Source organism: Thunnus albacares, chromosome 9 (assembly GCF_914725855.1).
Source record: "Thunnus albacares chromosome 9, fThuAlb1.1, whole genome shotgun sequence".
Taxonomy (NCBI): domain Eukaryota; kingdom Metazoa; phylum Chordata; class Actinopteri; order Scombriformes; family Scombridae; genus Thunnus; species Thunnus albacares.
Window position 1 is genome coordinate 22,442,695 of NC_058114.1, and position 24,558 is coordinate 22,467,252.

Consider the following 24,558-nt stretch of genomic DNA (forward strand, 5'->3'; position numbering starts at 1 on the left):
CCTGCAAGCTTCCACTCAAATATTCCACTTTCCTCTGCAAGTCAGCTTGTTGGGTTGTTTTTTTTTGTTGTTTTTTTTTTTTTTTACCATTTTCTCAGGACAGGAAATGAGCAAAATATTCCATAAAGCCCCTTTTACATCATTAAAAAGTGTGCAACACTTAAGGTTTACAGTACGAATAAGAAACTTGTGTTGGATTCAACTGTGCCTGCATCCTACTAACATAATTATTCTTCCATTTTACATAATTTCTCTGAAATCTTAGCATCAAAACCAAATCAAACAGCATAAATCCAAAGAATCAAGTCAGTCTTTCCAGTTTCCCCTCTCAATTTTTTATTTATTTCATCTTGTTAACTTATTGGCTTATTTCTGCTCCTTCCAGTCAGTCAGCAACTACAGCATGACAGACAGATCATATAGCACCCTCCTGTGGCGATCCACGGGTGTGTAATCAACCCCAACGCACTGCCGAGGGTGTGTCTGCTCCACCCAATGTGGTCCGGAGGTTGTTGGTTGTGGGTTGAACCAGAACCTGAGCAAACAGCGCTATATTTTTTTTTTTCCCCCATCAATACATCTTGACAAATACATATTTACATTGACAGATGACTTCATATATCCTCCAGATAGATTTGGTGTTGAGTTTGTCAACCATAAAGCCATAAAAGATCCTGCAGCTTATTCAATCTCACTGACCCTTAACTCAATTAAGTCCTTAACTTGCAGTTAACCATCAATGTATACATATGATTAGGCCCGAACCCCTGAAACCAGTTAATGTTGCATCACAAATAAGTCATCACATTTAAATAAAACAAATTGGTCGATGGATTAATTAGTCTGAAAGTAGTCGTTGGACCAGCATTCATTTGAGCTAAAGGAGTCAGAAATGCATAGAGAGAACGACAGTGTGAGAAATAATTTGGGTTGGAAAGCGAGACGCTGACACATACAGTCTGGTCCATGTCATTCATTAGGGTTTGTTATGACAGATAAACAGAAACTGTATGAGAAAGTGAGGTAAGAACCCTGGTCTCTCATCCATCATCTACCAGGCTAAAGGACTCCCTTATGGTCCAGAGAGATACAGTATGTGGGCTGCCTTGGCACTTGATGCCATCCGTAGAGGGCAAGAGAAGAAGCAGTCATGAAAAGTTGATTTTTAACCATGTCTGATGTTTAAAAAAAAAAAAAAAAAAAGGCTTCTCCTCTGCTTCTTTTCAGTTCATCAGTGTTTGATTGAGGCTGGTGACGTGTGAAGATGCGCTCCCTCCAGGTTTCTTCCCATGGCGGGATCAAACCACAGTCACAGGGCACGACATGTCAGACAATTGTCAGAGCTCATCTTTCTCCATCTGCTGGAACGCCTCCAAGTCTTCCCGCCAATCAGCTAGCAGTTCATCCACTGACTGGTTGCTGGAGTCTGTGTCGCCCTCGGGCTCCTCTCTCGAGTCTTTCTCCTCTTTAGGCTGTGCCACATCAGTTTCTGCCTCTGTTGTACGAGCTTCCTCTTCCAGTAGACTAACTTCCTCTGCCGGACTAGTGTCTTCCTCTACAGGACTCACTTCCTCCTGTGATGGAGGAACCTCCTCAGGAGCAGATTCGTCTAGCTCCACCGTGCTCATTTGCGATTGGCTAGTAGGTGAAAAGGAGGCGGGAGTTGTCGCCTCACTTTGGCAATCCTCCTCTGCTTCTTGCACGTCCACACCTGAAAAGAAAGCAGGGGTGTGAGACTGAACTGCTCCATACAAAAAGATATACAAGACACACACACACACACACACACACACACACACAATCACACACACAAACACACAAAGCTCTTTTCCTCCTCCTCAGTCAGTAATCTATACAACATGCCCGCCGGTAGCCATTCTCAGTCAAAAATAGAACAGTTTTCATCAAGGGGCTGTCAACTATAACAGCACGATGCTGATGGTGAGTCATGTTTCCCACAGGATAAAGCCTTTCTCACATAGCTGCACAACCAAACCGAGAGTCAACTGAGGAAAGAAATCTGGCAAGAAGTTGCACTGTCAATGTTGTGCAAATCTGGTTCGGGAAAAAAAAAAATATTTGATGTGTTATAATTTCTAAAAATGTAGCCTCTTTTTTCTCTGCGTATTGTAAATGTGTTAAGAAACGGGTCAGTGATTTTAATTACACATTTGAGGGAATACACAGGAGACAGCTGCAACAGGCAACGACAATAACTTCAAAGCTTACATGATTCATGTACAGCTGTGCGAAGGCTATGGTGCAAGGCTGGTTTTGTGGTTAAAAAAGACAAGTCATAAAGCAAAGGATTGATCAAGTGGTCGAGTGTCTGTCCTGTAAGCATCTCTGCTCAAATCCCTAACAGCTCCTACGGTACAGCAGGTTACTTATGATGATAATAGTCTCTGTTTAAGCTTCTTAGCAAACTGAATATATAAATGTAAATGTAGATAAAATCAAGACAAACTGACTACATACAAATTAAGAGGTTTTTTGTGTGTGTCTAAACATTAAATACACTGAACTTAGATGGAAATCTACAAGCGGGGTCTAATCCTGCCATTCAGTCCAGCCTTGCAATATGTAACAACAACTGGTTTGCTCCAGTAAGAAAAAAAACCATTAAGAGCTGTCATGCTCCTGGGCTCCTAGAGGGAATATAACAAACAACACACCACTGCGATGGCACTAAGCTTCTTCATCAAACACAAAACAGAATCCTGTGGTTGGAGGGCAACATGAGAAAAAGAGGGGTGGAGAGATAAGGGGCATTAAGGACTGAAAACTGAGAGAGGAAAAGGAAAGGCTGCAAATGTGGCTAAGAGATGAAGAAAGAAGGGAAAAGAAGAGAATACTTACTGCCCTCAATCAGGCTGCCAGGAAGAGGTTTACCTTTGAATATGGCTGCTGCTCATCCAAAAGGTGAGAGGATTGTCAAAAAACAGAAGAGAAACCAAGAGAGACAGTAGAGGAAAGGCACCGTTACAGTCCAACACAGGGAATACAGGGATTTGGCAAATGAGGAAAAAGAGGAGAAGGATGAGGATGCAGTATTGATAAAGGTGTAAAACCTCCACCATGAAGCATTATAACCACAGCTGGTGAGTGGCTTTGGAATGAGTCATGATCTCTAAAAACTCAGAATAATGCCTGAATCCCTACACCTCATCTTTATTTTATGAAGCCCAGCACATAAAGAGGCTCAGTCAGTGGAGAGATAGACGTACACTGATGTGATCAAACTTACTGTATCGAGAGAGAGAAGCATTAATAAAGCATATGTGGGACATCATACCTCTATCTCTGGCTTTGTCACTCAGCAGCACCTCCACCTCCCTGTACTCCTTCAGCGCCTCCAGCAGGATGTTGCCCTCTTTGTGGAAGAGGAAGAGGAGGGGCAAGGTGATGTCATCCGTGCTGCGGCCATCTCCGGCCATCTGAAACAGGGGAGCAGTGTCACTGCTGCTGCCCTCGTTGTCGTCTGGGAGGAATAGAAGGGAGCAAGAGAAGAAGAAAATTAATCATAATAACTGACAAACAATCAATTAACTATTGACTATTATTATTCCTTTAACAAGTTAAATTGACATTTTAATTTTTTTTAACTTTATAATTCATCGTAAATTTGTGATTTTGATATGAAAGGTGCAATACAGATGAAGATTATTATTATTATTATTATTATTATTATCATCATAACTATTATTTCAATTATCATTAAGCTTAAAGAAGTTTACGGCAGGAGAAAGTCACTTTATTATTCAGTCATCATGTAATGTACAGGACCACTGACTGTATATAAAGATGGACATCATGACAGCTCCACAAAAGTAAAGCCAAAACATCTCAATCCCCCCCTGGTGGTTGGCTGCAGTATAGGTCATAAGTCCCGCCCCTCCATGTTAGCGGTTAGGACATCAGCCAAACTAAGAAAAGTACATGTCAAATGAATTTTTCCCCAAAGACGGTGTCTGTCATTTTAGGTAGTTCTTATCTCACTGATGTTTGTTCAAGTGCTCATTTTTCTGAAAAATGTTTTTAATTAGTTATTTGACTATATAAAAAGATGGTGTGACATCATGATTGACAGCTGTGAGAGCTGCTGTCAAACCTCCATTAGGCAGTGGGAGGGGGGGGTCCCACAGGTTGTCACCCTGCCACCTGACTCAAGATGGCAGCTCCCAGAGAGGAGATATTTCGGTTTCACTTTTGCATTGCGGCAGGAAATGGAGACGCATCATTTATATTTTTTATACAGTCAATGTACAGGACTTATTCCACTGGCTGTCCACAAAATAATCCATTTATCGAGCCCTAATCTAGTCACTGCGTTGATATCTTCCGTCTTGAGTCATTAGCTGCTTGCACTCACCAATGACAATGCCTCCGATGGCGCCAGCCTTCTGGATATGTCGGGCCTTCTCTGCAAACATGCACTGACCCCTCTGGAGCAGGGCAATGTGGCCTTGGACGTAATCAGCATTGGTGATCTCAGTACAGCCACTGTAGGGTTCAGCCACAGTCACAAAGCCTCGTACCTACACACAGGAGAGAGGAGGCAGAACAGGTGAATTCTTGCAAAGAATAAAAGGAACATGTTTTAAAATTATGGTGTATTATACTGCAGTATCTCCTGGGGCTGAAACCTTATATTTCCTTCTGTGTGAATTAGGAAAATATTCTGTGAGAGGAAGTGCTCTCTCAAAAATACAGGGGAAAAGTGAGTGGTTCTCTTAGGAAAAACATAGCAGGACAGTTAAGTGCCCGTTTGAGACCTGGCAGCTCGGTGAAGATACAAAACCCACTCACCCCTGTGGAACTTTTGGAAAGGTCGGTGCCAAACTGTGCAGGGCCAGCGGTCAGCACAACCCTGCCAAAGAATGGATGTGAGACGATCTGAATGGCTCTGGGAGGCAGCTGCTCTTTCTGCTGCTGGCTCGACAGCTCCATCATCTCCTGCATGAAACGCACACCATCCTCTGCAGCTACCGCGCTCACCGCCTAGGTGTGGGTGTGCCAGAGAGGGAGAGGAGAGGAAGAAAGAGAATTTTAAAAAGGTCTGGATGGAAAGAACACCATAATTTGCAAGTTTGGAACAAAGAATATGTCAACCAATTTATATTGGCTCATGCAGTTCCTTATTGGTACACTGGCACCACTATCACCACATGTTCTCTTTCTGTTTTACATTTAAATGATGGCACACATATGCGCAATACATAATCATCATGGGCAACGTTATTGTGGTAGTTTTGTACAATGAGTTACGGTCATTTTCGCCCCTTGTAATTAGTTACATGGAAAAAAGCTGAGGTGTGGCACACTGTTAAGAAACATCATTATTTCAGCCATAAATGTTGTGTTTTTCATGACAATTAGCCACTAATGAGAACATGTGGTTGTTTTCTTGTTGCTAAACTGTTTACCTGCGTAGCGTGCTGTACCAGCTGCACCCTGCCATCCTTCAAGTGGATGAGACTGACTCCCATCCTCCTCAGCAGCTCCAGATGTTCAGGGTTGTTTGCCATGAAGTCCTGAGCCCTCAGGGGTGGACGGCCCATGCCGGGCTCCCTGCATGGGGGGAGGGGGAATTTGATGAAAGAGATACAGAATTTAGGGGAAAAAAAACAATAAATGCAGTTACAGTATATGTAAACTGGTAACATCTGTATGTATGCATACCGGTAAGGAGCGGGGCGGGGGCAGCTCTTGTCCACGGCGCTACGGATTGGTTCTCTCAGGTTACGAGGGAAGGCGGGGTCAGGAAACAGGAGGCGGGTGTTCGGGCAGGTCCAATCAAAGTTAGAGTCGTCCAGCTCCTCCTCTGACTGAGGTATCATGAGTATATGACAGGTTCCGTTAGAAACTGGATTGCGTAAAGGCTTTCATCACTTTGTCAGATGTAATTATAGTATCTATCATGACAATTACCGTTCTATTTGAGGGAATAGATGAAGAGTGAGGGGCTGTAGAAAGGGACAGAGGTAACAGGTGTGCCTCAGTTGTAAAGATATAGTCCTCCACGTCAAAAGGCAGGTCCTCCGTATCAGCGAAGAGTAGGAAAAGGTATTTAAACATCTCAGCAAGGAAGAACGAATCCATCCTAAGAGGAGAGAGTAAAATAAGTGGCACAATAAAAGGGACAGGTTTAAAACATCTGTATTTTTATCAAATAATCAATATAGGCATTACAAAGTAGAACCTGACCTATCGACAGACAAAAGATATTTCACAATATTTGCTTACTGTAGATCATATCAGCAATTCTCTGTGTTGAAAGATATAAATAACAAACCATGCTTTACATATCATGCTTTACAACCCATCATCTGACGGTATTTAAAGCAGGTCTGAGTGTGTCTACAGTTGCAGTTCAGTAGTCTATCATCCAACAAATACTCTGAGTTCTCACCGGTCCTCGTGGCTCCCGGTGCGCACGTCCTTCATGGCAGCAAAGCCACAGGGAACACGAGCGAAGCGATTGAGGTTGTCCAGGATGGTGCGACCTGCCTCCAGGTAGTAAGGGTCTCCTGTGGCCTGGGAGAGTGAGAGGACAGTGGTGTAATCATAACAGAGGACAGCACATCAACTGTGAAAGTTTGGGTGAAATCAGGTCAAACACGAAGGTGTAAATTACACTCCTTGGACAAATTATCTCAAGTATTTTATTATATTATGTTCCCTCATTACTTTTATTACAAGACATCAGATTGCTGAAGGCAAAGTATCATTATACGATCATTATGAACACTAATTAAAGGTCTGTATGCTGGAGGCTGCTTAATACTTGCAGAAATGGAGATGGTGTTTCTGAAATTTTGTTTGTCTGGTGTACTTGAGATGGTGGTCAAATGCCAGAAAGCAGCAAATTAACATTTAAAAAAAAAGATGCACTATAATGGTCGTCTACCTCTACTGTGACACTGAGAAGAGAATGTATGCATTATGTCAACCTTCCTCGATGAAGTACCTTGTAAAGGAAATAGGTGCTCTCTGCGAACTCAGGCCTCAGGGGATGCTGAGCCCAGTGTACCCTGAAATCAGTAGTGAAGGCCTGGGGATAGATAGAGAAGGACGAAAAGGGTCAGGAAACTATTCCAGGGTTGTAATTAGAACAGACGAAGCTCAAATGCAGCTGTGTCACACAAAATGCAAGCCTGTTCACTTCCAAACAGCTTTGGTTGGCAACACAAGCCATATAGGTTTATTTGAGTCAACAGTAAAATTATACCAAGTCATTTATTGTGTAGCAGTTAATGCCCGAGAAGTAGTATTTTAAGTTGGGCACAAAGAGAGACAGATTACCTCTGGGAGGAAGTTGTGTTTCTTGGTAACTTGGTATAACATCTCATGAGTCTCGATGGCCGGACGGATATCCCCCTTCAACACCTGAGACACGTAGAGTATAAAACAGTATGTACAGAGTTACTGAAATGGCACAAGACAATAGAGACAGCAAATGCTTTCATTCACATGATTCAATCTGACCTGCAGTCCAGGGAAGAAGGCCAGCAGAGAGTCCATCCAGGTGCGAGCAGGGAGCAGAGGTTTGTGAATGTGGACGTCCAGCAGCAGAGGAGGTTGGCTAATGTACTTCATTATAGATGCATAGTGCTAAGTGGGACATACAAAGTGGAAGGATTTACGATATGGTGCTTCGTGGAATAGAACAGAAATAAAGAACACAAAACACAAACAAATATACAGAAATAAACCAATACTTGTCTGGTTAAGAATAAAGCATTTATCCAAGTTTTTTTTTAAACATAATATTATGAGTGCTCTAAGCCAAAGGACTTAACTGAATCTTGAAATGTGTCAACTTAAAAGTATAATACTGTCTTTTGTAGGAGAAGCCATTGTGACAAAATGCTATTATGCAGATAGAGAGGCATTGAGTTACTCTCTGTATGTGTGTGTGTGTGTGTGTCCTCACAATATTGAAGCGCTGCAGAAACTGGTCATCTCCCAAGAGGACATAGGCCTTTAGCAGGTATTCATAGTACGAGTCAATTCCTGCTCCTACTCCGCTGTCTGGAAAATCATACATGACTGTTAAGGACAACATGAATCTTCAAACAAACATGCTCTTTTTTAATCATCATGTCATCCCTCTCCCTTCTCTTCCTCCTCTCAGTTCCACACTCTCCCCTCTCTCTCACCTCTGCGGACCCACTCTCCAGAGTGGATGTTGATAGTGGTTCCGACCAGATTGCTGTTCCTCTGTCTCTTCTCCCACAGGAAGTCCAGGGCTCTCCGGGCATGGGCCTGCGTGTGTGAGGAAGGGTGGATTATTGATTTAAAAAATAAAAATCAATCTGCAGAAGCTGTCCGCTGTTAGAATGATTACAGTGATTGACTCTGTGCTTGTTCAGCAGCCTACCACTGCCAGGAAATGATCCAGTCCCAGACTCTGACATTGTAGCACAGCACAGGCAAATATATATGTTTTGGTTTTTTTTTACAAGAATCCACGCAAATAAAATAGAAAAGGAGCTGAAATTTTCAGGTTGAGGCAGGTTGAACAACAAGCAAAAAAGAGAATATTTGTTCAGTATAGTGTTACAGCTACTTCACAAATGGGCTGCAACACTAGGTTTAGCTTATTTTCATATGTTTGCCACATATGCAAGTTTTAGTACTTAAAATGTTCCAGTGGTTTTAAATAAGCTATTTAAATGCAAATATTTTATGCCTAGCTGAAAAAAATCTCCTGTCTCAACTAACACATATCTTATAAGAAGACAAGGATGTGGCGAAAAAGTTGCGAGGCAACATATCTTTGTCACAGTGATTCCTGGTGAACACCAGCATATCAGATGACTGGGGTGAGCAGAGAGCACAGAAGGAAATGACGACCAATCAAAGAGCTTGAGGTTTACATCTATAATTGATTATATAGCGATTTTTAAATCTGCATAAACTGTTTTTCACCATTTAAAAAGGAAGTGGCAGGAAACGGTTTCTAATAAAGAGACGTAAATGAGCTCCAATATTAATGAATTACACTGAGTGTGTGATATTTGGCACAAACTACATTTAAAATCTGTATTATCTTTGTGATCGGTTGGTAAGAGTCAAGAAGGCTTAACTGTTGTTATCTCCTTTCCTGGTCTAAAATTATTAACAGACTACACTAAGTCCATCATCTATACATAGTATACACACATGAGCAGTGAAATGAGGTTAAAAGGTTAAGAATGAGAATAATACACAACAGATATTGTATTTCACATTATGTGTAGTCAAGCAACAGGGTGGTTTCACAAAAATAAAGTTTCTGCAACCTGATCTCAAAAAAGCTAAATAGACAAAATGTAACCTAAACTGCAGATAAACCAAGATTAGAGGGGGGCGGCTGTTCAGTGCTGATTCATATCTACTCAGATAGTTGAAGGCTTTCTAACTATTCAAGAGCTCTTTGGCAGCTGGGGTGTGTTCATATGTTAAAAGTTAGCCTTAGGAAACATCCCAATAGACCCGCAAACACAAATGGAAGTTTATGTATTTAAGCAGTTCTGCTTATAAATAATTATCCAAGGTCAAATACGTTCATTTATTTAAGTCAACAGATAAAATGATTTATAATATCTATTTTACTATTAGGCTGGATGACTGGTAAATATATATTACTTCATTGTCTCATGATTTATTAAACAATCACATAAATCTATTCACATTGTTGATTCATGTGGTAAACCAACATCATGATGGTTGATATTTCCAGTTGTTTTGTCCTTAACAATGTGGTCAAAGTATTTGCAGTTAGTTAGACAGGGATGAAAATGTAAACATTTGCTTTTAAAAAAGATCCACTAAATTACAACATGTTGATGTAGGCACGGGACAATCTGATTATTTGATGACAGTTTGTTACCTCAAACACAGGATCCCCAGTGAAGCGACTTAAGGCAGCGAACTCTAGGATGATGGTCCCTGCACACGCTGTGCAGGTGTCTGTTTCTGTGCCCGTTCTCGTCTCAGGACCCCTGACACCATATTTCAAATTCACCTGTTGAACAGAAACAAAGAGAGATAAAATATGTTTATCGAGTCACATTTGGTTTGCATGAGACTGTGCGTGAAAACCAGTCAGCCAGAAAATGTGTGCACCTAAAGCTGTGACAGCTGCGAGCAGAGCACTGAAGCAGAAAATGGAAATATGTAGTCATGATCTGAGAGGCTGCTGCGAACAAATGTAACTGTCAATTTGGCAAATTTCGACCATGGACGCATGTATGTCAATTCAAGTATTTATTTTTATAATACATATATGATAAAACATGGTGGGGGTGGTCTGTTTTCATTCACCCTCCTAACAATTGCTACGACCCAAACAACAGCATGAGGCATTTGGGTCTGAATGTATGTATTTCTATCTCACCCTGGGGTAAGGCAGGCCACTGCTGGTGTTAAACGCCGGCAGCAGTCGGAGGCCCAGGTCTTTGGCCATATGCAGGAGCTCATCCTGGTACCACTGCATGTGTTGACCTCCCTCCTTCAGCATCACAGCCATAGAGTGCCCTCCCAAAAGACCTCTGAGGACACATACATACACAAATCAAACACACATTAAGATTAAAGTACAAACAACCCACTGATTTCTTCTCGCTACTTCGTTTTTGGACTTCCCTGTACGAAAAACACTGTTACTATAACGTGTGAGATTACATGAGCAATTTCTTAACAGTAATTGTGTGTCGAAAATCAAGTCCAGTCTCACCCAAGGACTCGAATGTTGGTTTCGAAGACGGACACCACGATGTCATTGTCCAGCCTCACATCTGACAGGACTCTCCTCACTGCAGCCTCAAACTCTGTTGTCTTGTTCAAAAGCTGGCAGTGAGAAATAGTACATGACTGTAAAAATCGGCCTCAATTATAGACTTTTTCAGTTCAAAAAATTTAATTAAACACATTGACCCCAAAAATATTTAATCAAGGGCCTTGTTCATTTTTATTTAGTAACACTGACATTTCTCTCTACCATTTATAGAGGACATTTTAGTGTTATGCAAGGCAAAATGCTATGGGATAATTTTCCTATACAATATAAATACTACATTCCTGCAATTTCATCATCACTTCTACTTCAGAGGCTTGACACTTGTATTTGAAAAACATGATAATACTCACCACAAGTGTATCCAGAGTGTCTATGAGGGTCAGGGAGAACCTAGCAGAGAGATATCAAAACTATTTACCAGAGTTAACGATGTGGAAAAATAATCAAACATAATGATGGTTATTATGCAAGTACAATCTGCATCCATCTTTCACCTCCTACACATGTGTGATAATGTTTGAGGGCTTGTCTTCATTGTTCCATTAATACATTAGGTCTAAAGGAACAAACTCAGATACTACTCACTTTCCCAGTGCGTCGTCTACATCACCTCGGCTGGGTTCTAGCCCGCGTACTCTTCCTCTGCATGTTAGAGGCATCAGCTCATCTGCTGGGTATGCATGGTCCTGGGCGACACACAAACACACACTTCTTTACTTCATGCTTTGACTTTCAATTTTGTGAGTTCCTCAAGAGGCTGGCTCGATCTAATTAGACCTCGAGCCACCTTAAAACATACACAATATGACTTATGCCGACATGAAAAAAGCTAGAAAAGCCACTTGGGGTGTTTATTATGAATAAAGCAATGTTCATAATTCTGTTTTGCTGTGGGACTGACATTAATGCATTCAAATGCCATGAAGTGTAATTATGGACTGATAATTAACCATTACAGGTCTTAAACAAACTCAGATATCAAGACAACAGAACAAAGTCCCACTTATTTAAATTTGTTCAACTAGAAATTCCTGTAACTTTGAAGAACTTACCATGTAATTCTGATATGCATGGTCAAACATCTCAACCACTTGGTTCCTTTGGTGAGGGGAGAACAGAGACAAATCAGCATGCGTGAAGTCCTTTGGGAGGACAAAATGTTTCATTCTCACATTATACTCTGAGGATGTTGTGTGTTATTCTCAACTCACCTCAACTTGTGCTTCTCCTCCCTTGACATGGCCTGTCCGGAGCTGCATAATGCTCCAAGCAGCATCAATATGAACAGTGCAGGCGGCATTGTGGTAGGTGGGTAAAATTAAAGCACATACAACTATGGTTTGGCTCTCAGTCAGTCACTGAGTAAATACAAAGTCATCCCCGCTACCCTTATCAAACAGCTCACAATAAAAAATTAAAATGAACACTAAAGAAACATAAACCTAACCCTTCCTATCAACATTTTACCTCTGAGATCATGTTACAACACTTGTTTGCTTTTCCTAAAAGGTCATCATCAATGTTTCGAAAGAGCAACATGAAATATTCCTAGTTTGTTGCTCAGTCTTGGCCGCTTCCACTCCATCTGTTTCTCAGCACCACCAAAAACAAGGCTGTGAGTCAAAGTACAATGTGCGCCTAGAGCAATTAAATACTTAAAAGGAATGTTGTTATTTCAAGTAACCTGATATCTAGGTCTAACACATAGAGATGTACCAGACATTAGTTGTAGTGCAAAGTTGTTTCAAGTGCTGTGAGCAGGTTGGTCTGTCACACTTGTTTACTTTTCTGGGCTGATCAACCGGACCTAAACTACTGTAAACAGGACGTGCGACACGTTGACATGCAAATAACGACCGTTACATGTAAATCTGCCATAAAGAAAAGCCCGTTAAGTCAAAGAAATCCAGCTAAATATGACATTTACACCAATATTACTCCCAGCTGCTTACATTTCCAAGGCAACTTCTAGGCTTTTCAGTTAACAAGAACCACTGTCATCTTAAAAGACGACACAATATATCCAAGCCAGTAACGTCGAGTGTTATCTGTATGTCTGTAAAATCGTTTACTTACTCCAAGCAACCTAACGTTACAGGCAATTTAGCTAACTTAGCAGTCACAGCCGCAGTCCTTGAAGCTCCTGTTCATACCGGCTCCTTCTTATCACTCTGTTGTGTCAACTGTAAGCCTTTTTTTAGATTATAAGTTAATAATTTCCTCCTCTTGACAGGTTTCTTTCGTCAGCTAGTCAGACAAGCAGCCGAACACTTGTTAGGGTTTAATTAGCCAGTTAGCCGGCTGTGCTAACTCGCCCAGCTGGTGACACCGGACGTACTGACAAAATAACAAAAACTGACAAAAAAACGCGTCCATTGTTTGGCAGAGGACCAGACCGCGGTATCTTTTCTGTCTTTCAGGTTGTTGTTGTGGGTAATTTCACCGTATGCTGCTATTTCGCTAAGCTAGCCTGCCTGGAAAAAAAACCGGATGCCGTTACAATGAAGACGTCAACAACATCCGCTTCCTGGAAGGTTTAGCTCCCTGAGTTCTGCTTGTCAGGCTGCACTTTGGTTCAGGGTTTCAACAAATCGCTACTCCATCGCAAACATTGTCAGAGTACAATTCTATAAATGGAGTTACAATCCATATAATCAAAACATAGCACTTTGTTAAATGGATTCTGCTGGAATTACACCAAGTGTTACACGAGGAGGAGGTACCTGACAGTCCGCGCTTAGGTCATAAATAGGTACAATATTTCTTGTGTTGCCTTTCTTAAAAGCTCGGAAAAAAACATTTGACGCACCCAAGTGCTGTCATTTGTAGTAATAACGAAATATAATGTCTAGTAATCGTAACAAAGTAACATAAAGTGGGTTTTTTCAATAAAGTAACGTTAAATTTATGATAATCACTTACGTGGGTTAAAAAAAATCTTAAATAAGCTTACAACACAATTTTTAGGCTGTTTGACATGGCCCTTCCTCAATAAAACGTAAAATTTCACTTATTTGGTTATAGGGATGAATGTATGATATGTACTTACACGGATTTATAGCAAATCTCTATTTCTTTCTGTGTACCCATTGGCTGCACCGTGAGTGGGCCGGCACATAACTGTATCGTATATATTTCGACGGCATTTGAAGGCGAGGTTGATGTTTTGTAAATCAAAGAATAACAGACAAATAAAGCTCTCAATGAGTGGAGAAACCAGTCGGAAGACGCAGGTGACGTGTTCAAACGAGTTCAACTGTGTGTTTTGAAATTCACAAATGGATGCCAAAGTTTGTCTTGTTTTTTTCCCCACAGTGTTTAATCAGTAACTACATTTCCCATGAAGCTTTGCGGTGTCACTTGACGCTTGGATGGGTTCACATGACAGATACATCAACACATCCCTGACAAGCAGAAAACAAGTTGACTAAGTAACCTTCTTCCCCCCAAAATCCAATTCATGTGCACAACGCAGTGAAGGAAAGGTGCTTCAACAGGTAAGCTGACACTATAATGATTAAATTACACTCTTCGACGGAATTTCGTAATTCCCTCTTTTTTATAGGTCATTGTAAACCCAATATATGTCTTAATGCTTACAATCCGTGTAGCCTGCTGGTATATGATGCAATATTTGTGCATATAATGTCTTGTTAGATAATGTCAGTCATGGCTCCTGCTGCAGACAAAAAGCTGACAGGTCTGGTTGCAGCCACATTTACGCCATTCACCACACAAGGGTAAGTAGCTTATAGAAACCACATCCTCTGTCTGCTTGTTTTTCCATGAGTCCAGCACTGAATGATGTGTTTGGTGTGTGAGTGAAAACAGCCAGTGGTCCCCTGTAACAAAGTTAAAAATGAGGAATGAGTGTGGAGGTATCTGTGGCCCTCTTGCTCTCCTGTAGATCTGGAGTACTGTAGCATGTTAGGTATTCTGTTTGCCAAATGTGCAGGCCTTTATTTTTTACATTTTCCCAAAACAGGGAAGTCAAGCTATCAGAGATCGGACCTTATGTTGACTACTTGAAAGAGAAGCAAGGTGTTAATAACATATTTGGTAAGTTTACAAGTGGATTCTTCCTTTGATATTTGTCATTGTCTGTGTCTCCATCTGAATCAACCCTGATGATATGGCATGTTTTTGTTAACATATTTAATGTGTTGATCCTCAGTTAACCATGTTAACCCTCTTTTCGGGTTAAAAAGAAAAAAGTTGCAATTTTGGGTCAGATTACAATGAAATGTAGTCAGTTTGGGTTGTTAACAAACCTAAATTGTCCAATCAGACTAGTTTTAGATTGTATTTAACATCATTTAATAAATCCTTCAAAAACTAAGGCAACTTTTAGCAAATCGTTCTTTCAGTTAGGAAGGAAAAGAAACAGTGTCAATCCTGCATCTAATATATAGCATGAAGACATGCTTATGTGTGTATCATCAGCCATGAAGCTGCATGTGTCCACATCTGCTATTCATTTCAAGACAAGACCTGTAGAAATACTCTAAATACCTGAATACCCTCAGTTTTCTTGGAAAAATGTGTCTCAGTGTTATATGGCACAGTAATCAGTAGCCAAAAGCAAAATCTTTAAGTCTTTTTTATTACAAAAAAAGCATTAATAAATCATCAAAAATGATTTATTCAGTTAATTATTTGCATTGCATTTGTTTCTACATTAATACCACCTGCAACTATATTAAAGCTAACAATTCTCTCAATATTAATCCCAATCACCTTTTAGCCATATTGTCCAAATGAAACGAAATTAGTTAATACCCAACTCTAAAAGGGCTGTTGAAGAGAATGTCTCATCTTACTGTATGATTCATCAGCTTTAGTTTCTTCAGAAGAATATATACATTTTTTAAGCAATTGTCCCTGTTTTTACGTCTATCTTCAATAAAATCACCTGTGCCTTTTTAATAAAATTACATATAATCCCAATTACATTTTATTAACCCCATAATCCCAATTCAATTAAAAGAGCTAATACCAAACTATATGGAGATGTTTGAATGAATCATTAATATTGCTTTATACTACTTCCATCATTTAAATTATTTTTGGAAAAGATAAAACTTGTCACACTGACCTTTAAACTTTTGATTTGTCCCCATAGTTAATGTGTTTTTCTTCAGCTAACAGTTGTATCTGACCTTCCTGCCAAAACCATTTTATTTTATCTTAAGGTCTGCATGCTATCTATTAGTTCCACTTTAGCCTCTGCCCTTGGAACAGAAACACAGACAAACGTTAGATGCAGTGAGGGAATAAAGTCTGCTCTTTTCCCTGCGTTGATCAAGGCTAGTCAGCATTTCTTGTTTGTCAAACGTGACTCTCTGATTCCTGTCGCACGCGCTAAGCTTCTCCCTGTGTTAACTAACACTTCATTTACATACTAGTTACTGTGGGATATCTGTGTGACCTTTGTGCTTTCTCATTTCTCTGTCATTGTCTGCATTACTGCTGATTACCCATGAAATTGTTTTGTCTGGCCATATATTGCACAATCAGCCATCCTGGTGGTTTATTTCTCTAAAAATGGAGGTTTCTTCCATTTTTTTGGCTAAAAAATGTGTTTTTTTCCCTCACTGAGAGTCTGACAGTGCCGGGTAGGCTAAGCTCTTTTTTGTTGGTTTTATAATTCTTTTATTCCTATATACCATTTAATCAGTGTGCTTTGCTATGTTTCCTTTGTTTTTTTGGTGTATTTTTTTATGTAATATTGTACTGTAATGTCTAATTTTGTTGTGGGAGTGACCATTGACTCATTAGAGCTAGATTTAGGTCAGATTGTTCTATTTACATTCTTTTTAAGATATGCTTCTGTAATGTGGAAAGTTCTATGTAAATAAGACTTCACTTGCTTACAGTGAATGGCACGACCGGAGAGAGTATGTCTCTCAGTGTTGCAGAGAGGAAGAAACTGGCAGAGGAGTGGTGTCAGAAAGCCAAGGGAAAGTAAGTCATGGCACAGCACAGCCTCTTTGTCTGGAGTCTTAATTGCAGAAGGGGAAAAAAAGTTTATAATTTGTGAAATTTGTTTGCATGTGTGTGCACGTCTCTGCAGAATGGATCAGGTGATTGTGCATGTCGGCTGCATGAGTCTGAAAGATTCCCAAGAACTGGTGAGTTGTTGCCTTTACGTCACCTGTCCTGATGTGAAGGTTAAAAACACAACACATGACTCACAAGAGGACCAGAGGGTGTGTTTTATGAAGCAAGATTACCCATCAGAAGCCAGGTTTACTTCACTAAATCAAGCTTATTTTAAGGAAATTCTCTTTTAGTTTAAGTTAACGTGTTCCTCCAAACTAGTACAGGTTTTCATGCTTTACTTCACCTCAGGCTTAACCAGCATCACATTAAATCCTCCAGAATCAAATGCAAAGTTTTCTCCAAAGTCACTTTCGCTCAGAGCTCTTATCTTTTTCAGTCCACAGTGTTTGAATGGTATTTAAACTCCGTATGTGCTTTTATATGCACTGCAATTAAAATAAAGTTAATAAGTAAGTTTGACCCAACTTCATCTCTACAAAAGTTTTCTACAACTGCGCTTATGAAAGTGGCTTAGTCTTGTTTTCCTTTAATATTTTACTCTTCGTATTATATCTTTATTATGTGTTGCTCTGTGTTGGGAAAAACATCAAAGTTTTGTCTTTCTAGTCTTTAGACTACATGTCTCTAGTCCCAAGTTAAAAGTCATGAAGCAGCAGTTCTTAAACCAGACCTTCATCCTGCGTCAGTTTGTTAGACTCATTCAAGATGGGCTTTTCGAAATACCCCACTTTCTTGAGCAACCTTTATGAAATTTCGCAATATTCCTAAGTCTTTCGTAAATAAAGGAAGTGATTATGTGTCATCACATAACAAGCAAGTTAAATGGTAAACAGACTGCACTAACAAACATATATATGGCACCTCTCTAGTCTTCTGACCACTCAAAGCGCTTTTACACTACAAGCCACATTCACACACACATTCATACGCTGATGGCAGAGGCTGCCATGCAAGGTGCCAACCTGCACATCAGGAGGATCTAATCATTCACACACACATTCACACACAATTTGGGGTTCAGTATCTTGCCCAAGGACACTTCGAAATGTGGACTGAAAGAGTCGGGAATCAAACCGCCAATCTTCCAATTAGTGGACGACCTGCTCTACCTCCTCCATCATCATATTTACTGTAATTTCATTAGAAGAACATTTTAAATTCTGATGTGGAGGTCATTGCTAGAGGTATTATGTGATGAAGTGTTTTGTTTTTTTATGATCGATCCAGAATCAGTCAGCCTGCCTCGTCTACTTAATTTATTCTCCCAGAGGACGTCTTTGTCAATAGCGACCAAAACAGTTTGTCTTTTTCAGCATTTGTTGTAGCTACATTGAATTTTGTTCTGTTGAGGCCTCTGTCATTAAAGAAATTGGTTCCTTTTCTATATATAATGTAATGGCTTTTTTCCTGTATGATTGTTTAATAATGGTACATTGCTGGGATAAGCCGTTGGTTAGTAAGTTTAGATAAGTTTCTCATCTATATTCAGCCAATTGTGAGCTTGAATTAGAAAATAACACCATGAGTTGAGTATCACCAGTATTTTTTTTCTTTCAAACACACTTTCAAGCAGTCCTACCTTGCTAGTACACCATACAAACTGCAAAATCAAAAATGTCTCAATTTTTATGATTATTTTTCAAATTATTCAGACATTTTAAATAACTGACTGCGGATTGCAAATTGCTGTAGTTTTTATTGTTTGTCCTCGCCATATTCATCCTCCCTCCAGGCTCACCATGCAGCACAGATCAAGGCTGATGGGATAGCAGTCATTGCCCCGTCTTTCTTCAAACCCCGCAATGCAGGTATGTGATGGTTTCAGTGGGAAAAGCACATTTTTGAAGGGTTTTAAGGGGTTGGGTACAGTGAAAATGTTTGCAGCCTAGCATGCACTTTCACATTTCATTCACATGTCAATACTGCTTTTGTCAAACTTTGTTTTAATATCAATATTGTGAATTTTCTACATTCCTTTTCCCTCTTATCCTGCCTCAGAGGCGTTGAGGACATTCCTCCAGGAAGTGAGTTCAGCTGCCCCAGATGTGCCCTTCTATTATTATCACATCCCTGCTGTCACCGGTGTGAACGGTTAGTGCCAATGATGATTGACTTTTGCACACCATTTACATCTCTGCATGCTGAATGTCAGATTTCTTTACTGATGGCATACTGTGTTTTTTTTTTCTTTAGTGCTGGCAAGAGACGTGTTGGAAGGTATTGATAAGGTTATTCCTTCCTTCAGAGGCGTCAAGTTCTCCGGGACTAACATGATGGACTGTGGCCAATGTGTCAGCTATAGTCTGGCCCGCTGGTCAGTCCTCTACGGCGTGGATGAGGTCAGCTGTTTTTCTCCCACTCCATGACATATTGTGACTCTGACCTCATCCGTAGAGTCATCCTTTAACAATTTTTATTTTATTTTGCCATAGCAACTTCTAGCAGGTCTGGTTATGGGAACCCAAGGAGCAGTTGGCAGGTCAGTGTGTGATCTCTTTGGCTCCTTTCATTCGCTCTTCTAAACAGTTATTTACATCATGAATTTCTCTGCCCACAGCACGTATAACTATTTAGGATGCCATGTCAACAAGCTCATATCAGCATTCGAGAAAGGCGATCTTGTCCAAGCCAGGACCATACAGGTACTGCACATCTCTCTGTTGTTGTTCCTAGTTTCTCCTGATATTTTGCATCAGTTTTGGTTCTTCTTAACTTCTTTATCTCTTTTCCATGAGCAGTTCAAGATTCAAGAGCTTATCAGTTATGCCATAACACTCGGTGAGTATAGAGGTTAGTGTTCTCCCATTTATGCCAACAAAGTAGTGAACTGACGCAAGGCTAGAGCTATGTATTATTTTATATACATATGTTCAAAGAAAACAAAAAAGAGCATATTGTAATCTAATTGCATGTATATTTGTATGGATTTATGTGCTCATGTATGTGTATATATGTCAACATGCTCAAATAAAAAAACACTGCTTTACTGTTATCCACAGGCTTTGATGTGGGAGTGAACAAGCAGCTGATGACTGAGGTGTCAGGCTTGAGTCTGGGCCCCCCTCGACTCCCTGTGATGCCGTGTCCTCAAGATGTCGCTGGGTCCATCAAGCGGAAATATCACAGCATTTTTCCTGAATGTTGTGCTTCAGATGCACAATGACAGCAGGGGCCGTGTGACAGGTCCAGTTACTGAATGTTCAGCAAGTTTGTCATTTTATACTAAACCAGCAATCAGACAATTACACTACGCAACAAAGTTTAACTTTAAACAGGCCGAGAATGAAACGCATCTCTATTTTTACAACTAAGTGGTAGATTTGCATACAAGTGGAGTGGAATAGTTTCTGTTTCACAGTCAGAAAAGAGTTTATGCTTTGGTAAACCTGCAAAATCAATCTGAAATCATCTCTGAATTATACTGCAATTTTTATATTTTTACCTCTTACATCTTATGGAACTTAATTCATATATCCTGCTGTGGCAATAAAACATTCAAGTAGCACATGGTATTAAAACACCATCACAGGGATATGTTCTTTTGATTGAATATACTAGAAATTTTTATGGGCATTCTCTATCGAGTTAATCTTTCCCTTTGCTGTTGAATATTCTAATACATCAACATTTATTTTAATTTCAAGGTTTCTCTCATTTCATTATATGTGAACAATAACTAACATCCATCGCTCAAAGAAATGTGGCACTTTGGTATAATTGTTACGTTTAGGGAACGAGGGCATTGTCACAAATTAGTAGTATTATCTTTATATTATCTTGTACTGTATAAAACATGGCTGAATCTCACTTCTGGAGTGTGTGTGTGTGTGTGTGTGTGTGTGTGTGTGTGTGTGTGTGTGTGTGTGTGTGTGTGTGTGTGTGTGTGTGTGTGTGTGTGTGTGTGTGTGCGTGTGTGTGCGTGCGTGCACTCTAAGCCTTATTTTGTAAGTCACGTGGCATAAGAAAAATTGAAAGTCATCACAGCGAATGAAGTGCTGTAATAACTGGGAATGAATAGTCATATTTCTCTACTTCATCTTTTTTGTGGTTCACATTTGTAGAATGTTATAATTGCTACCAGTCAAACTGAAGTTTTTTAAAAAATGTCTTTTGATGGTTTTTCTACCTTGAAAATGTGAGTTATGGAAAATCTCTGTCCTTAGTCTGACCCCATCAGAGGGATCAGGTGGATAATGGAGACAGAAGGGGCATTGATATGAACTGTTCCATGAAATAATGAAGTGTCTCACACTCCAAAAAGGGACTAAAATTGAACGTCCGAGTAGCCAAAAGGGAATATAAAACACTTGAAAATGAGATTCAGTCTTTGTTTTTTTTGAGTTAGAATGATGAAACTGTTATTAAATGTGTACTTTCTGAATGGCATTAAAAAGGGAAATGTGTAATTAAGAATCTAAGCTTTGTATTATGACTAATAATCACCAATTTTTTACTAATAAATGTTATGATCCATTTGTTGTTTCACAGTAATTTGTGTCTCTTTGTTCTGTTCCTGAAATGTTTGAAAATTACAAAGCCACGGTGTGTGAAAGAGTTTGGGAATCCTTTGAGAGAAAATAAGCAATAATCTGTTTGCTCATCTGTGACTGCCGGAGTTTGCATGTTGCTTACAAAATCTACATCTTATTAACACATTAAACCTCATCAGTGGATGGGCTGTGCCAAACTGTCAATTAACTTTAAACCTGGATAGAAGAGTGGCTTTATGATTCTGTTTAACTGAAACTTAGCCCCCAATTTTGTACTAAACTAAAAAACCTTTCAATTTTAGATAAGTCTTTTCTGAACCTGGAAGTTCTCTGCTCCAAATTAGCCTCTAATCACTGGTTTGGTGTAAAAGTTTTGGCCAATGTCATTCCATTATATTCAGCTGCTCTTCCATCTGCCACAGATCTTTACCCTGGCTTCCTGTCTGTCAAAGAACTGATTTTAAAATACTACTGTTGGTTTCTAAAGGATTGAATGGTTTAGAGCCAAAATAAATTTCTGATCTGCTACGTCATTATGAACCAACTAGACCTCTCAGGTCGTCTGGGACAAGTATGCTTTCTGTTCCCAGAGTCAAAACTAAACATGGAGAAGCAGCGTTCAGTTTTTATGCTTCTCATATCTGGAACAAACTCCCAGAAAACTGCAGGTCTGCTGCAACTCTCAGTTCTTTTAAATCACGACTGAACACTTTTCTGTTTGCCACTGCCTTTGATTAAATCAAATAATAATAAATTCCTTACACTGCACTGTAATTTTTATTCTTGTATTTATGCCTGTCTTATTCTATTTTAGCTTATTTTTGTTTTCTATTAGCTTTTTCATAACTGTTTTTGATTGTATTTAAATATCCTTTTATGATGTGTTTCTTTTGTCTCAATGCTTTAAATGTTTTATGTAAAGCATTTTAAATTGCTTTGTTACTGAAATGTACTATAAATAAACTTGCCTTGCCACAAAAAAAGGCAGTAAACAGGTATGTTAACAGTTATGTGGGGGTACGGCATCACACCAACCTCACCTTTGTGGAAAAACCCTGCCACCCACTGAGATAGGAAATTCTGCAGTCAAAACAAGTGCAGTGAGCAGTTTGTGTGTGTTATGAAGCACCCTTTGCCTCAGGCTTCATGTCTTGTTCTGAACTGCAGTAGCCCTCTATGAAGAGTGTGTTTCTGTGTGTGTGCTTAGGGGCCCATGAGGTCAAATAAAAGTAAACATTTATTCTTGTAATCAATGTTATCAGTTACATTTATCCATGTAAGTAGTGTTTACCCAAGTAGTTCGTGTGGATTGTGAAATCTTGGGGCCATGCTGTCTGGAGGAGGTTAAAAATGAGTGTCCATGTTATCACTTTTAGACACTATCACATTATCACCAGGAGCACTGCCCAGACAGGCAGGAAGAGTAAATCATACATTCCAACAGATTACAAATGTGCCTTCACCCTTCTTTAATGAGCATAGCAGCACCTCTGCAATACAAAAACACATTACACTTTGGTATTAGTATCAGTATTGAGTTTATCTCTTGTATGTTAATATTTTAGGTGTTTGCAGTGAGACTCACCTGGTCATTTTCTGTTGACTTTCAGCGGCTTTGTTTTGATAGAAACTGAATCATGGCCGTGCTCGGATGAACCTGCAGCTGCAGCGGTACAGGATTGGTGCCATGTTAACAGATGGAGCCTGGGGAGCGGACAGAGAGGAAAGATGATGGCACTTTAACGATCCCCATGACGACACTGGGAGGTTGGAGGAGAAACACTAAAATAATGGAACATAAAAAGAACAGAATAGAGCAAATTACTGATTAGATGATGCAAAAGATGGTAAACTGATGTGTGACTAATAACTGTTGTGTTACATAGATAGAAATATGTAGACAAAGCTAAATAGCAGCATGAGCAGCAACAAGTGAAGATGCTCCATGGCTGTTTTTTTCTGTTACAAATGGTCATCAGACCTGTTTTCCTTGTGGATTGTTCTGTGATTTTCTATCTTCTCTTCATGTCTCCTTCCCTGAAAGTTCTTACTGAGGAAGGATTTAATATCAAAAATTGTTATTTTAAGGATTGAATGTCCACTTTTTTAGCTGTTTTCTTAGTTGTTACATCAATACACCATGCAAAACACCTCAAACGTCAAAATAAATGCTTATTATAGAGTATGTGGGTGATATGATACTGTGTACCAAACTAGAAACTATCAGCTGATTTTCTATCAAATATCCAATAAAGGGGTACACACTGTTCTTTTATCTCCTTCCTCTGAGCTCATGCCATGTCTCGCCTCCATAAAATGTCAGCCAGTCAGTAGACATGCCGGGTGGCAGACGCCGGGGGTCACTTGGTGTGCGTCTGTTATGTCAGGGTCTGTCACGTCAGGGCCACAGCCTGTGACACTGACTCCCTGTGGATGCGCCACCTGACTCACTCTGTTATCACAAGTCACAAGACTGAGAGGTTGTGAAAGGACCAGCGAACTGCTTCATCCCTGCATCTCTCACTCTGGAGGAGGAGGAGGAGATTCTCACTATGGTTACAGAATATCAGCCTCTAGTTGATGCTGTCTTACAGCTTGTTAATGAGTGCAGACTGCTTGTATATTAGTATTAAAATGTTTGTGTACAAGCATGTGAGAAGAGTTGCCAGACTATAACTCCACATCCCATGAACATTGTGTGGCACTGCTTGCTTGGTCTGTTTTTCATAACTTGTAGTTCTAAAATGTAGTATTATCAGTGTATTATGATAAAACTACATGTTGAATCCTGAGAAATGCCCTTAAATTGACCCTTGTTTTCTCAAGATGAAAAAGTGCTGCTTTTGTCTGTAATATTACACATTTGTGATGCAGGTAATTCTATAACACCATCAAGCACTTTCTATTTACAGTTGATTTAATGTTTTTTTAATAAAATCAATTGAATAGGAATTAGCTCAAATTACTGCAGGGAAACATTAGTTTCATGCCATAAAGAGAGGAGAGGTCACTTTCTTCTTGTTTCACGGTGGATTTCCCTCAAAGTGAACAATACTGCCCCCTGTTGCCTACTATTTACACCTACATTTACCGGATTAACTGACTCATGATGATCTTTGGCTGCTTTCCGGTAAAACCCCAGTAAGGATTGGTGGGGCAAGAACAATAACACACTGTGCAATAAACAAAAAAATTAAAACGTGACTCATGTAATGACTC

General features: G+C 39.8%; 2 protein-coding genes across 4 annotated transcripts; one reads left to right on the forward strand and one right to left on the reverse strand.

The window, feature by feature from the left end:
• Positions 1 to 312: 312 nt before the first annotated feature.
• Positions 313 to 13,278, reverse strand: edem3 (ER degradation enhancer, mannosidase alpha-like 3). 2 transcript variants are annotated; one of them, XM_044362690.1, is made up of 21 exons: positions 11,998 to 13,278; positions 11,839 to 11,884; positions 11,372 to 11,472; positions 11,137 to 11,176; positions 10,724 to 10,836; positions 10,385 to 10,538; positions 9,878 to 10,012; positions 8,163 to 8,268; positions 7,937 to 8,034; positions 7,489 to 7,614; positions 7,306 to 7,389; positions 6,971 to 7,054; positions 6,413 to 6,537; positions 5,932 to 6,103; positions 5,683 to 5,828; positions 5,427 to 5,571; positions 4,810 to 5,001; positions 4,373 to 4,538; positions 3,296 to 3,481; positions 2,860 to 2,907; positions 313 to 1,711 (listed from the first exon to the last, which is right to left on the reverse strand). In XM_044362690.1, exons 1-21 carry the CDS (start codon positions 12,084 to 12,086, stop codon positions 1,338 to 1,340), a joined length of 2,730 nt encoding a protein of 909 aa, XP_044218625.1. In that variant the 5' UTR covers positions 12,087 to 13,278; the 3' UTR covers positions 313 to 1,337. The 2 variants fall into 2 exon arrangements, with proteins under 2 accessions (XP_044218625.1, XP_044218626.1); XM_044362691.1 differs by lacking the exon at positions 2,860 to 2,907 and having other exon boundaries at positions 11,998 to 13,277.
• Positions 13,279 to 13,472: 194 nt separating this feature from the next.
• npl (N-acetylneuraminate pyruvate lyase (dihydrodipicolinate synthase)) lies at positions 13,473 to 21,328 on the forward strand. 2 transcript variants are annotated; one of them, XM_044362693.1, is made up of 13 exons: positions 13,473 to 13,538; positions 14,102 to 14,283; positions 14,444 to 14,526; positions 14,772 to 14,845; positions 16,663 to 16,750; positions 16,860 to 16,917; positions 18,582 to 18,657; positions 18,848 to 18,940; positions 19,043 to 19,188; positions 19,282 to 19,328; positions 19,407 to 19,491; positions 19,588 to 19,627; positions 19,849 to 21,328. In XM_044362693.1, the coding sequence occupies exons 3-13, from the start codon at positions 14,447 to 14,449 to the stop codon at positions 20,010 to 20,012; spliced, it is 951 nt and encodes a 316-aa protein (XP_044218628.1). In that variant the 5' UTR covers positions 13,473 to 13,538; positions 14,102 to 14,283; positions 14,444 to 14,446; the 3' UTR covers positions 20,013 to 21,328. The 2 variants fall into 2 exon arrangements, with proteins under 2 accessions (XP_044218628.1, XP_044218627.1); XM_044362692.1 differs by lacking the exon at positions 13,473 to 13,538 and adding an exon at positions 13,931 to 14,019.
• Positions 21,329 to 24,558: the final 3,230 nt, after the last annotated feature.